Consider the following 16,305-nt stretch of genomic DNA (forward strand, 5'->3'; position numbering starts at 1 on the left):
GCACATACCTGGGTCAGGGGTGGGCAGGAGGCAGCCGATCAATATTATGCTCTCACATTGATATTATTCTCTCCCTCTCTTTCTTTCTCTCTCCCTCTCCTCCCTTCCTCTCTCTTTAAAAATCAGTTACAACAACAAAATCTTTAAAAAAAAAATGGTTCAGCTCCAAAGGCACAACCCCAATAGAGGGAATTTGGCAAAATGTAACAAATAACATGCATTTACCCTTGAACTATTCAACCTCAACTATATTAAAATACACACACCATTTATTCAGTGCAAGATACTTGTTAGTGCAGAATACTGGAAATTACCTGAATATCCAACCACAGGAAATTAAATAAATGGTACCTGTACACCCTACATACAATGCAGTGCTATGCAGCTATAAAAAACAAAACAAAACAAAAAACAAAAAAAAACAGTGTGAGGAAGATCTCTATGAACTAGTCTAGACTCATTTCCAGACGATACTGTGAAGTGAACAAAGCAAGAACATATCCTATATAATAAAAGGGTAATATGCAAATTGACCCTAATGGCGGAACTACCAGTCGCTATGATGCGCACTGACCACCGGGGGCAGACGCTCAACACAGGAGCTGCCCTTGGTGGTCAGTGCGCTCCCACAAGGGGAGCTCCGCTCAGCCACAAGCTGGACTGACGGCTGCTGTGAGCGCAGCGGCAGTGGCGGAAGCCTCTCCCGCCTCCTTGGCAGCGCTAAGGATGGCCAACTGCGGCTTAGGCCCGCTCCCCCGTGGACATCCCCTGAGGAGTCCCGGACTGCAAGGGGGTGCAGGCTGGGCTGAGGGACCCCCCCACAACCGAGTGCACGAATTTTTGTGCACTGGGCCTCTAGTATAGTATATACAGTTTGCTACCTTCAGTGTAGAAAAGAAGGGAAAATAAGAAATATATACACATATATCATCGTTACAACACGAAACATAGGAAAGATAAACATGAAAACAATGGACTTGGGTATCTACAGGATTGGGGAGGGGTGAGAATGGGAGAACGGTAAGTGGAAAACAGCAACACCTGAGTTTACCACTTAATATAGTTTTTTCGCTTTTGAGAGAACTAACCCAAGTAATTTATGAACACAGTGTTTGACTATAAACCTTCAATCTTTGGCAGGAAGTATGAAGACGATAGTTTGAGTACAAAAAATAATTAAATTCAGCAATTAGGCCACTGGGAAATAGATGAACAAAAATATATGGTAGGTCTCTTGCTTACAGAATACTGAGGGCTGACTGGAGGGCGCAAGTTTGAAAATAATCATTCTGTAACTAGCATGGTAAAGATAAAATCTGGTAAGAATCTCTATGGATATTCAATCCAGGGGGAAATGTTGATAAAGAGTGGATATTTGCATGGTCCTAAAGTGCCTCCCTACAGACTACTTATAATCTGCAAAGGAAGGAAAAAAAGGAACAGTGGAGAAATCAGGTAACACCTTGACTGATAGGTCAAAATTAACATCACCAATGACAGAAAAGAGCCTCACATGCCTCTGAAGGTGATGCCCTGGACACATATATTATCTATCACCTGTGCAGTATACTGGCTGAAAATGCATAACTCCAATGTAATCATGGTGAAACATCAGAAAAACAAAGTGATAATTACTCTGTTTTACGTGTGTGTGACTGTATTCTTCAAAAAATGCTAAAGTCATAAAAGACAAAGACAAGCTATGGAAATATTCCAGATGAAAGGAGGCTAATAATACATGACAAATACAATATCTGACTCTAGACTAGAATCTGTACCGGAGGGGAAATATGTTGTAAAGAATACTGTTAGCCCTGACTGGTTTGGCTCAGTGGATAGAGCGTCAGCCTGCGGACTGAAAGGTCCCAGGTTCGATTCCGGTCAAGGGCATGGACCTTGGTTGCATGCTAAAACATATATATAACTTAACACCCAGTAGGAGGTGTGCAGGAGGCAGCTGATAGATGTTTCTCTCTCATTAATGTTTCTAACTCTCTATCCCTCTCCCTTACTCTCTGTAAAAATCAATAAAATATATTTTTTAAAAAGAATACTGTTAGATCAACTAACAAATTGGAATACAGGTAATAGACTAGATAAAATATTAGATCTATATTAGACATAAAGGTGATAACTACATTGTGATTATATAAGAGAACATGCCTATTTTTAAGAAATATACACTGAAGTACTTAGGAGTAAAAATCATCATGCATACAACGTACTCTCAAGTGATAGATTTTAAAAAATATACATATCTACATATAAAGCAAATAATACTGCAAATGTGCAATGTTAACAACAGTAGATCTGGGAAAAGGATATATGGGTGTTCTTTTACTTTTTTATTTTTGCAAGTTTTTGAAATTACATCTAAATAAGTTTAAAATAAACATCCTACTATGATTATTAACATACAATATTCTTTACAGCTTTATAAGGATTTAATAATTTGGCAATGACTTCAAAGGCTTTTAATACTAAATCAAATTTGTACTAACAATTTTGTCATTTGATTTAATATTAAAAGACTCTGAAACTACTATAATGCTAGTTATAAATATAAATGTAGTTGTAGATATATATTTCATATGGAAAAGATGTTAATAATATAATGCTAAATGAAAGGGGGTCACAAAATAGTGTGTACAAGTTGATCCCATTTTTCTTTAAAAAATTACATATATAGCCCTGGTCGGGTGCTCAGTAGTTAGAGCGTTGGCCCTCAGACTGAAAAGTCAAGGGTTTGATTCAGGTCAAGGGCACATACCTTGGTTGCAGGCTTGATCCCCAGCCCTGGCTGGGCATGTGCAAGAGGCAACCAATCAATGTGTCTCTCTCACATTGATGTTTCTCTCTCTCTCTCTCTTTCTCTCTTCCACTCTCTCTAAAAATCAATGGAAAAAATATCCTCGGATAAAAATTAATAACAACAACAAAAAATTACATATATAAAGATCTGGAAAGATACAAATATTCACAGTGGTTATATTTGGATGATGGAATAAAAGTGATTATACTTTTTTTCTTTTGGCTTATCTAGATTTTCTAATGTTATTTCCTGCCATAAGCATATATTGTATGAGTAATACAAAAAACAAACTGATATAATTATGTAAAACTGAAAAAGTTTTAAAGCCAAAATCTTGCAATAACAATCCCTGCTTTCCTTTATCTACTTATAATAACAAACTAGTGGCTAGCTATATTATCTAAATGTAATTTTTACTGTTACAATAGGAATAGGAGAATTTAATTTTTTTTTTTAGATTTAGAATCTCTGATTCCCAGATAAAATACTGAAAAACCATTTATGAAAAAGAATTATGAAATGCTCAGTTTGCTTTTAAAATTAAGAACACAGAACATGCCCTGGCTGGTGTTGCTCAGTAGTTAGAGTGTCAGTCTGCAACCAAAGGGTAGGGAGTTTGACTCCAGGTCAAGGGCACGTACCTGGGTTGTGGGTTTGCTCCCCACCCCCAGTCAGGGCAACGAAGGAGGTAACCAATCAATGTGTCTCTCTCACATCGATGTTTCTCTCCCTCTCCCTCTCTCTCTCCTTCTCTCTCTCTCGTACTCCCTCACTCCCTTCTACTCTCTTGAAAAGCAATAGAAAAAATATCCTCAGGTGAGGAGTAACAAGAAAAACAAACGAAAAAGAACAGAGAACATTATTATAAAATATACTAACAATTATACTTTAGTTCTACCATTAGGCCCAATCTGAGAGGTAAGAGATGGAGAAACAAGATTTAACATGAAAGAAAGAGGAGACACTGCTCATAAAAGACACAGAGAAGGACCAAGGCAGGGAGACATGGGCAAAGAAAATAACTGTTAACACTTCAGGGCCTGGGCCCAGGCTCCCCTGCGGGAATAAGCTGCCCACAGCTACAGCAGGGCCCTGGAGTCTTCATTCCAATTGGGTCAGGGACCAGAGAAGCAAATCTTTCCCTATGTTTAATGCCATTGAACTGTACACTGGAAAGTGGTTAAAACAGCATTTAAGTTATATATATGTTTTAGCATGCACACACCAAGTCCTTCTCTATTTAGATGGAGGAAGAAAAGTTAGAAAACAAAGACTATCAGTACCTCACGTAGATAGAAAGCACCAAGCCAGTGAGAAGGAAAGGAACCAAAGAAGAAGCTGGGAGGAAGGTGACTGAGAACTGACCCTTTTTTGCAATAAAAGGAAAGAACTGGGGGAGCTTAGAAAAGATCGGGAAGGCAGGGGTATGAAACACCAACCTAATAGGTCTTATTTATCTTCAATTGAAAAGGGGCGGGGGGGAGACCAGAAGATCTCTCATATACACTTCCTTTTGCACGTGCAACTAAAGACTTCTGCTACCGAGCTCTATGAAGCTCACTAACACTGCTTGGTATGACTTTTTTCCACACCGATTAAATGTATTGAGTACCTACTGTGTTTAAGGCACGGTGCCAGATTCTGAAAATACACTGCTGTTGGTATGACTTTTATTTGGGAAAAAAGAAGCTGATTTCAGCTCAATGAAACTTCAATTTGATAAGATTAAAACCCCAAAACCTAGATTGGCTTAACGGCATATGAACAGGTCTAGATTTCCCAATAAGGGTCTACACCTTCCAAAGCTCAATGTACACTTGTTTTAAGAAGATATTCCTGCCCTAGCTGGTTTGGCTCAATGGATAGAGCGTTGGCCTGCAGACTGAAGGGTCCCAGGTTCGATTCTGGCCAGGGCCACATGCCTGGGTTGGGGGCTCAATCCCCAGTAGGGGGCGTGCAGGAGGCAGCCAATCAATGATTCTCTCTCATCATTGATGTTTTTATCTCTCTCTCCCTCTCCCTTCCTTTCTAAAATCAATAAAACATATTTTTTTAAAAAAAGAAAAGAAGATATTCCTGTAAAAAAGAAAGGGAGGAGGGGTTCCTGGCAAAGAACTACACAGGTTCAGGGTCAAGCCCATCTCTTACTGCCTGAATGATTGGGATTTTTCTAACAACTCTGTTTCAGTCCTTTTAAGAAGGATATTTGCCTAACACAGTGTTGTTAGAAGGAATAAATAAGTTAATGAATGCACTTTGTATGTTACAAAATGCCATAAAGATGCTACCATTTCTTTATTAAAGAACATATCTATATCATGCACGTCAGAAAAGTAGTAAATTGTGTATAAGGGCATTCTTACCATGATACTATTTCACCAAGTTTATTTCATGTATAAACTTCTACCATACTTAGAGGATTGTCAGGGCTCAGGTCTTCTTAGCTCCCTAAGATGCTTTTATCTTCCCAATAGGGATAAACTACCAGACTAAAGAAATAATTAGTATATAATAAGAAAGGTAATTATCACTGAAAATATAGGGACCAAACATATATAAGATGTAGATGCAGCAGACACTATGATGAAAACAAAATGATTGCAAACATGCAAAGAAAAGAGTGGATATTGTCTTAAAATTGAGCATTTTGTTTCACTACTACAATGCTCATTTATTCAGTGCTAAAAATGTTAAAAATAAATATGCCTCCCAACAGATATTTCTATGCAGCAACATGACAGAATGATGAAATTAACTTAATTCAAATATAATATAGCTTCTTTTTTCTATATATAATCATATTCTAGTAACCCATGTGGGGAAAAAAGTCATACTCTAAAGGAGCTGTTATACATATGAAAGTCATACATATTTCCCACGTATTCATTTTTTGGGGGGAAAAATGTGACCAGGCCAAATGTATACCCTCAGAAATTAAAATAATACTTTTTTCTACATCACCAAATAATTAAGACCTATTATCCAAATCACTTAAAAGTAACGCTTCCAAACTTTATAATTACTTACAATATCATAAATTTCTCGGTCATCCTCATCAGCTAGGGTCAACAGTGCTACCAATGGATAGCGAGATCTGGGCACTGTCCCAAAGTCTTCAATGTTAGTATCTTTTGGTAACTGGCAATATATTTCTTCTTTGCTGTCCTTTTTAATACTTTTTGAAAATGTAAAGGTAAATTGTCACTATAAGCAAAAATACAATAAAATACCAAAGGGAATCGTAACTTAGCAACACTTTATCCATAAAAAGTCTAATGTCTAAAATTTCATGTCCTAATAGATATAAGATAAAGGATACAAATACTGTTCTCGATGGAGATATTCGCTATACAAAGCATCTTCCAGTGTTTGGGGAGTGCTTATTCGGAAGCAATAAACGTGCTTCTGCAGAGCCTCGTACAATTTTTGAACACTGCACCCCCAGTAACATGTGAGGAGGCTATCTTCAAGGCAATCTGTTGTCAAAGTTATGCCAGCTGTAGAAGACAAATAAGACAGAGAAGAAAATTACCTGACGTAATTTCTAGTACAATTATACATAGCAAGTAATAAAAGCTTCTTTTTGGATGCTGGCCAGGCTGCTGGCAGTTCAAGGAACTCATTAAGGGTATGTGCCTATAAACGAAGGAACTGGTCTCTAAAACAGGAGATATAAAAAACCTCAATGTCTATACAATTTTGAAGCACTACCAGTAAACCTGATTATTTATACATTTATGCTTGGAAGTGATCAATTTAATGTTTTTGGTGACTTTAAGACTTTTCCCACAAAGATTTTACAAACTGAAATACAGTTCACTAATTGTTAGCCTACCTCTCTAAAAGTGTCTACAATCCTAAAGTAGATCCGCACAACCTTGTAACTACAAGCAGAGCAGAGCTATCTCTGAAAGTGGATACACACCACCCGAGGCTCCACAAGATGATCACTGGAGTAGGACAAATTTTAAAAAGAAATTGAGCTTTACTAATATCAATATACACACTGACAACATTAATATACATTCTTGTCACAAAGTTAATGTCCCATGTAATATGCAAAATATCCCGAGGAAAGAGTGGAGATTCCAAAACATGGAAGTTTAATAGTGATGTCCTCTTTCATTTGTTTGCTTTCAGCATAATAAAAGATATTATGATTTGAGTAAAGCCGATTAAGGGGGCATATAAATTATAAATGGACAAATTATAATATATAGTTTTATCTACTTGCTTATGGATTTACTATATGCCACCTATGTGATTTTTCCCCCTCCCATGTAGCAGTAAGTTCAAAGGCAGCCACATCCAGTGCCTCACATTTCGGGCAGCGCAAGCTGCAACATCTAGTGGTGAGTGGCAGTGGTGTACCTGCTAAGCCAAAAGGAAATGTTTTTGTTCACTGTGAGGCAGGACAGTAAGAAGCTGGGAGAATTCCTTGACAAGTGGAATGAGAGAAACTGAGACAAGATAGTTAAACAAGGCTGAGCAATTAAGAGCCTGCTAGTAAATCACAAGATCTTATCTTCCCTAACCAAGGACACTTAGGAGCAGATGGTTTGTATCTCTCCTCCCCAACCAGAGAGAATAGCTTAAATCACCCAAACTCCAGAATGGATGAAGGAAGGGAAATAAATAACAAGAAAAAACAATCAGCCGAAACCGGTTTGGCTCAGTGGATAGAGCGTCGGCCTGCGGACTGAAGGGTCCCAGGTTCGATTCCGGTCAAGGGCATGCACCTTGGTTGCGGGCACATCCTCAGTGGGAGGTGTGCAGGAGGCAGCTGATCGATGTTTCTCTCTCATAGATGTTTCTAGCTCTCTATCCCTCTCCCTTCCTCTCTGTAAAATATCAATAAAATATATTAAAAAAAAAAAAAAAAGAAAAAACAATCAGAGTCAGACAAATCCAAGATAAAAGTAAAGCAGTGAAACTGACCACAGAATGATCCCAAACTCCCCATTTTAATACATCACCATATTAAAGGACTCACCTGGAAAGCTGCTGAATATTCTATTGAGACCCTCCCCTGAGACCTCCCCTAAAATTCCCTTTAGAAAACAAATAAAACCCCTTAAGACAAAAGACCCAGTACTCACTTGAGCACTCCGGTACCATTTCTTCAGGCATGTACTTTTACTTTCTCTCCCCTGAGCTCTAAAGGTTTCCCGGAGACTTGCAATCAGGTGAGCAATGGGCAGCAGCAACTAGTCCTGGGCTAACCCTGTCAACTGTCTCCAAGGGCCCTCTTTTTGCCTCTATGACTTTATTTCCTGAGTCCACACAGCCCAGCCTGGCTCACTTCTGCTACTATAATTTGTTTCCTGAATCCACGCGGCCCCACATGACTCAATTTTGTTACTGTGACCTCCTTTCCTGTATCCAAACAGCCCAGAGTGGCTCAATTCTGTTCCTGTGACTTCCTTTCCTGAGTCTAGGCAGCCCAGTATAGGCCACTCCTGTTGTTGTGATCTTGACTCTCCTATCTTAAGCCTATCCTTTGTTTCACTGCTCCCAACTTTAAGAAAGGTACTCTCAAAATCATCTGGGCGCATGTTGTGAACTTTTTCCTACACAAAGTCAAGAATCCACACATTCCAGATCACGCCTGGGCAGATCTGCTTTGGTCCCGGTCACTTTCGGTGACAACTGTTCCTGAGTGAACAACCTTGGTCTCTGATTCTGGCTCTCCAAACCTACTGGCAAGTCTGTTCAAAATCCTCCCCCCTCCCATTTTATTTATTTATTGTTGACAGTATTACAGATATTCCCCATTCCTCCGCCCTCAATATCCTTTTATTGGAATTGTTTCTGTTGCTTGCTAATAGGAATTTTGATTAATATATTACCTACTTTTAAAGGTGATTAAGAGAATGTGTTGGAAGGAGATACACAAATACAACCAGATCATTCACAGGATGCCAAATATTGTACTAAGCACAAAGTGTCAGATTCTGAGTATGCATAGTAGCAGTGACATAGAGCAATTTCAAATCACAGTTAAGCAAAAATTTTAATTGACAGAAGCTTTACATACATAATTGATACCAGATTTGATTTCACATTTTTATGATTCTATCAAGTATTAATTCAATTAGCTTTATTTTTCAATTAGCTGTTAAATAGCTAAAGAAAATCACTCCATTAATACAAATTTAAAATATATGTATTAAAAATCATACATAATTTTCTCTGTCACTTTAGAACCACACAAAGTGAGGCAAGAAAAAAAAATTGTAAGTAGATGGGAAAGGGGAAAAATTTTAAAGCCTATAAAAAAAGTTGGGGGCGGCGGGGGAAGGACCCAGAAAAGTATTACTGACAAAAATGTAAAAAGATGTATAAATAGGCTATTCATTATAGCACTAGTTATATCAGAATGCTGTACTCCACCTAAATGTTCATCAATAGGGGATTAAATTAATAAAATATGGAATACTCTCCAATGAAGTACTATGAAGCTCTTCAAAAAAATTGAGGCATACCAAAATATCTGTGTATAGTACTACTGTGGAATGAGCTTCAGAATATACCATTAAATGAAACAAGCAAGGTGTAGAAAAGATTACAGGTTGGGGCAAAAGTTGGTTTACAGTTGTGAGTTCGCGAAATAGTTTATTCTTGTATTATTATTTATTATTTATTGTATTATTTTCCAAATGAACAACTGTAAACCCATTTTTCCCCCACTCTGTATATAGTATGCTACTGTTTATCTCACAGGAGAGGATATCCAAATATATGTGTCTGTTTACACTAAAGAAAGAACAATGGAAAGATAAGCCTTAAAAAACAAACGCCACTTTACAGAACACACATAATATCAGTCTAACTGCTTTGTAAAAAGAATCAGAGTTCCAGAGATTCAGAGATAAATAAAACTTGTTTATAGACTTTGTATACTTGACTAAAATGGGGCACATCACAGACTACTGATAAAGATATTAATCAGATTTTAATATGTCTCTGATATTAATATTACAAGCAAATGAAAAATTACAGATTCTATAAAACTCTGCCCTCCACAATCTTTCATAAACTTCTTTTACACAGATTGAGGAGAATATATTGATTTACACTAAGGGTTCAAATACCCTTAGACAAAACTATTCTCCCTTTAGTTTTTATCACTTCTTCTGCAAAGATCTTTTTATTCAATTCTCATTCTTATATTTTTTTTAGTGTTCCAAAATTCAGTGTGCACACAATAACATCTTAGATCAATAGCATTAACAGAATTGGAAGATAGACATAACCCAGAAAATTCAGAACCCATATGAAGGAAGCAACCTAGGTAGGATTTTTCTCAACCTGCCTACCTGTAACAACCAAATAAAGAGACAGTGTAAAAGATGGTCTTGCAAGAAATTGAAAAAAAAAGTGGGGCTATAGTCAAATGAGTTGAGCCATTAATAAAAGGAGAAACAAGGGGGCAGTAAAGCCACACACCTTCTTACAGAAAAGTCTGTGAGAGAAGAACTAATATACAAGGAGCCCCTGCACGAGGATGATGAAACCAAAATATTGGGAGATGAAAATTTTGGTTGTAAGGAATAGAAGCTCACAAATTCCTCCAAAAATGCTGTGTGTCATTTTGCTTAACCCTTTTGCTTATATTGGCTCTTTCCAGGGTAAATAAGTCAAAACACCAGAAAGCTGTTTACAAAAGGACAGAATTCCTGAATTGAATTAATACAACGCAACTAATATGTCCTGAGTACCTACTTTCAATTTCATTAAAACCTCTACATTGAGAACATGGAAACATCATAAATCCAAATACAGTATCATTACAGAACAACAACAACAAATCCCCAAAACCCACCTCTGGTAAACAGAACTAAATGACTAAGATTAAAAATGATTCTCCAGCCCTAGCTGGTCTGGCTCAGTGGATAGAGCGTCAGCCTGCGGACTGAAGGGTCCCAGGTTCGATTCCGGTCAAGGGTACATGCCCGGGTTGCAGGCTCCATCCCCAGTAGGGGCGTGCAGGAGGCAGCCTATCAATGATTCTCACTCATCACTGATGTTTCTATCTCTCTCTCCCTCCCCCTTTCTCTCTGAAATCAATAAAAATATATTTAAAAACAAAACTAATTCTCTGGTTCATTTTCAAGTAAATGAGTTCTCTATATGTTCTCTCTCCCTCCCCTATGTGCCAGGCACCTTGGGAATAGTGATTTAATAAACAAAACAAGCAAACAAAGCCCTGGATTTTTAAACTATTTACACACCAAAAGAAATAACTTTTTAAAATATCACAATTATTGCTCAGAATATTATTTCAATATCCTGGTTAGACATATTTAATGACACCCATCGTTCCACAGTTTAAGCAAATGAATTTTATTCTGCCGAATAAAGAAGAATTCCCACCAAAATTCTTCTCCTTATTTCCCCATAAAAGACAGATAATGAGTAATATGTATTGGTATTTAAAAATTAAAATACTTCAATAAGCACACTATAAGTACACAGATTTAAAATTTTCTTTGTGTACTTCCGTAATGATACTGTTGGTTAGCATATAGTGTGTTGGGCATAGCTGAGAGATTTCCAGCTTCCAACATTTATAGGGCAGGCGCTATTTAGGACTATTTCTATCTTAAGAACAGCAGACTGATGGATTTCCTGACACTTTCTAGTTCACAAGTGTCCTGTGTTTGTTTGCTCACGATATATCCATTCTTACTTTCTCAGTGTCTCCAGGCTTTGGACCTATGCTGCAGGAAGAACCACTTTGTACTAGAATTTTTTAAAAAAATATATTTTTATTGATTTCAGAGAGGAAGGGAGAGGGAAAGATAGAAACATCAATAATGAGAGAGAATCATTGAGCAGCTGCCTCCTACACGCCCCCTACTGGGGGGTCGAGCCCAAATCAGGCATGTGCCCTTGACTGGAATGGAACCTGGGACCCTTCAGTCCGCAGGCCAATGCTCTATTCACTGAGCCAAACTGGCTAGGGCTGTACTAGAATTTTTTTTTTTTTTTTAATTTTTTTTTTTTTTTTAAATATATTTTATTGATTTTCCTACAGAGAGGAAGGGAGAGGGATAGAGAGCTAGAAACATCGATGAGAGAGAAACATCAACCAGCTGCCTCCTGCACACCCCCCACTGGGGATGTGCCCGCAACCAAGGCACATGCCCTTGACCGGAATCGAACCCGGGACCCTTCAGTCCACAGGCCGACGCTCTATCCACTGAGCCAAACCGGTTTCGGCTGTACTAGAATTTTTTACAGGCAGTCCTGCTCAAGAGCCAGATGTGACATTATAGCAGGTCCAAGTGCATGGCCACAAAGGTCAGAGATCACCAAGCCACCACCATTCTATACATTTTATTCAGGCATGTTTCCTAAATAAGCTAGTCTTCTCTGTCATATCTTGAAATTTGGCTTTCCCAAGTGAAAAATGTCAGAATGAACTCCTTATCTACCACTAGTGGGGGAAAAAAAAAAAGGTCCTTAGTTTCCTTCAATTCATAGGGGTTATTATATATACAGTGTCCCAAAAATGTATACACACTTTAACAGCTGATAGCTCAAGTCTGAAAATGAAACATATTTTAATAAACACTGCCTTCAAGGTGTGTGTATACATTTTTTGGGACATCCTATATCTACACACATACACCGTATAGTATTTACAGCTAAGGAAGAAGATAAGAAATTCTGTACTTTTTCACTGTAAATCAAGATTTACTTAAGATTGATAGTAAACTAATTTTTGACAAGTGATTCTGAAAAGTCAGAGGCAGGAAGATGACTAGACAAGAAAGTTCACAGAAGACAAGGGAGCAGGATGTCAACAAGGAAGGACTGGTCCACTCTGTAAACTCTGCAGAGAGAGCACTAACGCAGGCCTGAAAAAGCGCCCAGTAAATTTATGACTGCTGGGTGTTAGGGGTAGAGGGCAGAAGTGCTAATCAGTGATCTTGGGGAAAGCCATTTCAATAGAGGGATAAGGTAAAAATCAGACTACACTGCTCTAAGGAGTAAAAGGGAAGCAGACTAAGAGGAGAAGGCAAATGCATATTGCTTTTAAGAAGCCTGGCTGTGGCCTAGCTGGCGTGGCTCAGTGGTTGAGCATTGACCTATGAACCAGGAGTTCACAGTTCAATTCCCGGTCAGGGCATATGCCCAGGTTGTGGGCTTGATATTCAGTATGGTGCATGCAGGAGGCAGCTGATCAATGATTCTCTCTCATCACTGATGTTTCTCTCTCTCTCCCCCTTTCCCTTCTTCTCTGAAATCAATTAAAAAAAATACATATGTGCATATATATATATATATATATATATATCTATCTGTGTGTGTGTGTGTGTGTATATATATATATATATATATATATTTTTTTTTTTTTTTTTTTTTTTTAAAGCCTGGGTATGAAGGGAAAAAGAGAAATAGGACAGTAGCTAGAATAAGATGAAGAGCCGAGAAAGTTTAGGGTTGTTTTTAAGATACCAGAAATGTGAGCGCGTGTAAAACGTGATAGGGTCTCAGACCAGAGGACCTGGTAGAGCTACAGAACTGTACCTAGAACTGCATGCTTTGTATCTCTGCTTAACTGACATAAAAGCATTTACACGTCCAGAAGTTCAAAACTGAATTCATTTCCTTTCTTCCCAAACCTGCTTCCTTCTGTATTTCTCTTCTCTGTAAAAAGACCCATCTATGGAGGACCCAAGCAAAGAATTTGAGTCTTCCCTTACCCTTCTGTCTTGTCTGTGCCCAGCATCCCCTCTCTTTCACGCCACTGGTTCCTAGGTAGGCGCGCAGACAATTTGTTTTCCAAGTACAGAAACAAACAACTACCATCTATTATTACCATCTACCAAAATAATTTTAGACCAAAATATCGTAATTTCAGACTGACAGCTGTTCTTCAGAAGGTGAGCAACCTTATATTAACTGAACTTACACTATATCATTCTTACCTTTCTCACTGCACTGAAGACCAATGAAAATGGCACCCTGTCCTAACAGACTTCTCTTATTAACACCTGTGATACTTCATTTTAGTATAAATAAACACATATATTTGGATATCCTCTCCTGTGAGATAAACAGTAGCATACTATATACAAGGTGGGGCAAAATGGGTTTACAGTTGTTCATATGGAAAATAATACAATTAATAAATAATAATACAAGAAAATTAAAGGGCTAAAACAGGGACAGAAAAAGAGAGAAGAATTTTGGGAAAATAGCTACCAACTTGAAATCGAAGCTGAAGATGGATTAGTGATCTCTAAGCCAAAAGGATTCTTGACTTGTCTCATTTGCTTTTTGAAAACTCTTGTTTTGAACTGGGTCTCTTCAGAATTTCTCAGAATTACTGGAACATCCCAACCAAACCTGAAGGTGAAAATAAAATAATACATTATTTTAACAAATGCTGAAACTCTGTTATACTAATAGCCCTGCGCACAAATCTACGCGCCAGTAGGTCTCTTCTTGCCCTCCTGTAGCTCCCCCACCGCCCCCATAGCTTGCTGCCCTGCCCCCTCCTGTAGCTCTCCGCTGCTTGTAGTTTGCTGCCCCACCATCCTGCAGATCCTTGATCCTGTCATTATGCGGTCGGTCGTTACGCCTCACGATGTAACTGATAATTAGCATATTCCTCTCTTGTTATATAGGATGTAGACAATGTTATGCTTCATTAGTTAATCCTCTTAACATATCAGGAAAAAGAAATAAGTTACTCAATTTACATTATATTTGAGAATTAATCTAGAAATAACAGATATTAGTAGTCCCCTAGAATTGCAATATATTGTTAAGCTGGCTGCACTGATATACTCTTGAAAACAGAGTTTTATTGTTAATAACAAAGTATACTGATTATAAATTGTACCTAATGTAAAAGCAAAAGCACGATAGAATTATTAAATTTTAAAATGACATTATAGACAAATACATATATTTTAAAATATATTTTTATTGATTTCAAAGAGGAAGGGAGAGGGAGAGAGAGATATATAAACATCAGTGATGAAAGAGAATCATTGATTGGCTACCTCCTGCACACGACCTACTGGGAATCAAGCCTGCAACCTGGGCATGTGCCCTTGACCAGAATTGAATCTGTAGGCTGACACTCTATCCACTGAGCCAAACTGGCAAGGGTGACAAATACATATTTAATATGCATTTGATATTATTTATGGGATAAGAGAACTTTTAAACACCAAATATAGCCCTTCATTTATATAGCATATTTTCTCATTTTAAAGTTCATGCAAAAATGTGATAATGCATACTGAACAGGCTTAGAAGGAAAATGAAAAGGACTAAATTCAATTCTTTATAAAACTAGAAAGCAGCTAAGTTTACTCATTTTAAATAAAATAACTGAAAATGAATACACATTAGTTTAACCAAGATACTTTAGATTAAGCATGCAGTTAGGTTCATACTTGGATGCACTCTCTTCTCTCCAAACACTTAGTAGTGATAGATAAAAAGAAAAAGAAAAATCAAAAAGACCCTGCTGAAATGAACAAACAAACTGTGTTTAAACAAAGGAACCGAAGAACTCAGCAATGAAAAGGAATAAATTATTGCTACGACCATATGCATAAATCTCAAAAACAACATACTGTGCAAAAGAAGTCATGTTATGATTCCATAAAGTGAAATTCTAGAGTCTGTAAAAGTAATTGAGTAGAAACAAAAACAAAACAATGGTTGCTTCTGGGGTGTAGGAGTATGGGCTGACTGGGAAAGCGCATAAGGAAACTTTTTCTGGTGATGGTAACATTCTATATCTTGACAGAGGATTGAGTTGTATAGATGATGTGTTTGATAATACTTAGGATATAAACATTTCATTGTACATAAATATTACTTCAAAAGTAAAGTACAAGTGGGTGAAGAGTACAAGTTACTCTGAAGTGATCAACAAATAAGATGGACTGATGGGTAGATGGAAGGATGGATGGATCAGGACAGACATGTAATAAAGTCATTATAGCAAAAGGTTGATTTGGAACCGAAGTGATGGGCATATGCATGTTTACTGTATAATTCTTTCATTGTATGCAAGTTTGAAAATTTTAATAATAAAATGTTGGAAAGAAGAGACATAGTTGAGTTCAAAGACATCTTTATAAATTTGAAAGGGGCAAAAAATATAAAGTGATGAGTAAGGCTTATGCCACGGTTTGATGGTCTATGAGTCTGGCAGTAGGCAGTGGAAACTAAGCCTTCACATACAAGTTGTCCACTCAAGATAAGGGCCAGAACCAGGTTCACAACTTGAATCCAAGCATTGAGTTAGGTCATTTTAAGACCTGGTCCTTTACTAAAGGAGGGGACTGTCTATAAATCTGGGTGTAGGCAATTGTAAAATGGTTAAAAGAGGTCCCCAGTTCCATTCCTGGTCAGGGTACATGCCTATGTGGGCTCAATTCCTGGTAGGGGGCGTGCAGGAGGCAGCCAATTGATGTTACTCTCTCACATCCATGTTTCTCTCTTTTTCCCTTCCT

The 16,305-nt window shown here is 37.6% G+C and overlaps 1 protein-coding gene across 2 annotated transcripts in view; it reads right to left on the minus strand.

The window, feature by feature from the left end:
• CGRRF1 (cell growth regulator with ring finger domain 1) overlaps positions 1–16,305 on the minus strand; it is a 33,584-nt gene that overhangs the window by 4,387 nt on the left and 12,892 nt on the right. For both annotated transcript variants that reach the window (XM_080642798.1, XM_080642799.1), the window contains exons 2-4: positions 14,034–14,173; positions 6,132–6,309; positions 5,840–5,987 (exon numbers count right to left, since the gene is read on the minus strand). In XM_080642798.1, the coding sequence (XP_080498924.1) occupies positions 5,840–5,987; positions 6,132–6,309; positions 14,034–14,173 (466 nt within the window). The remainder of the gene's footprint in view (positions 1–5,839; positions 5,988–6,131; positions 6,310–14,033; positions 14,174–16,305) is intronic.

The sequence above is a fragment of the Plecotus auritus genome, assembly GCF_963455305.1.
Source record: "Plecotus auritus genome assembly, chromosome: 1".
Classification (NCBI taxonomy): Eukaryota; Metazoa; Chordata; class Mammalia; order Chiroptera; family Vespertilionidae; genus Plecotus; species Plecotus auritus.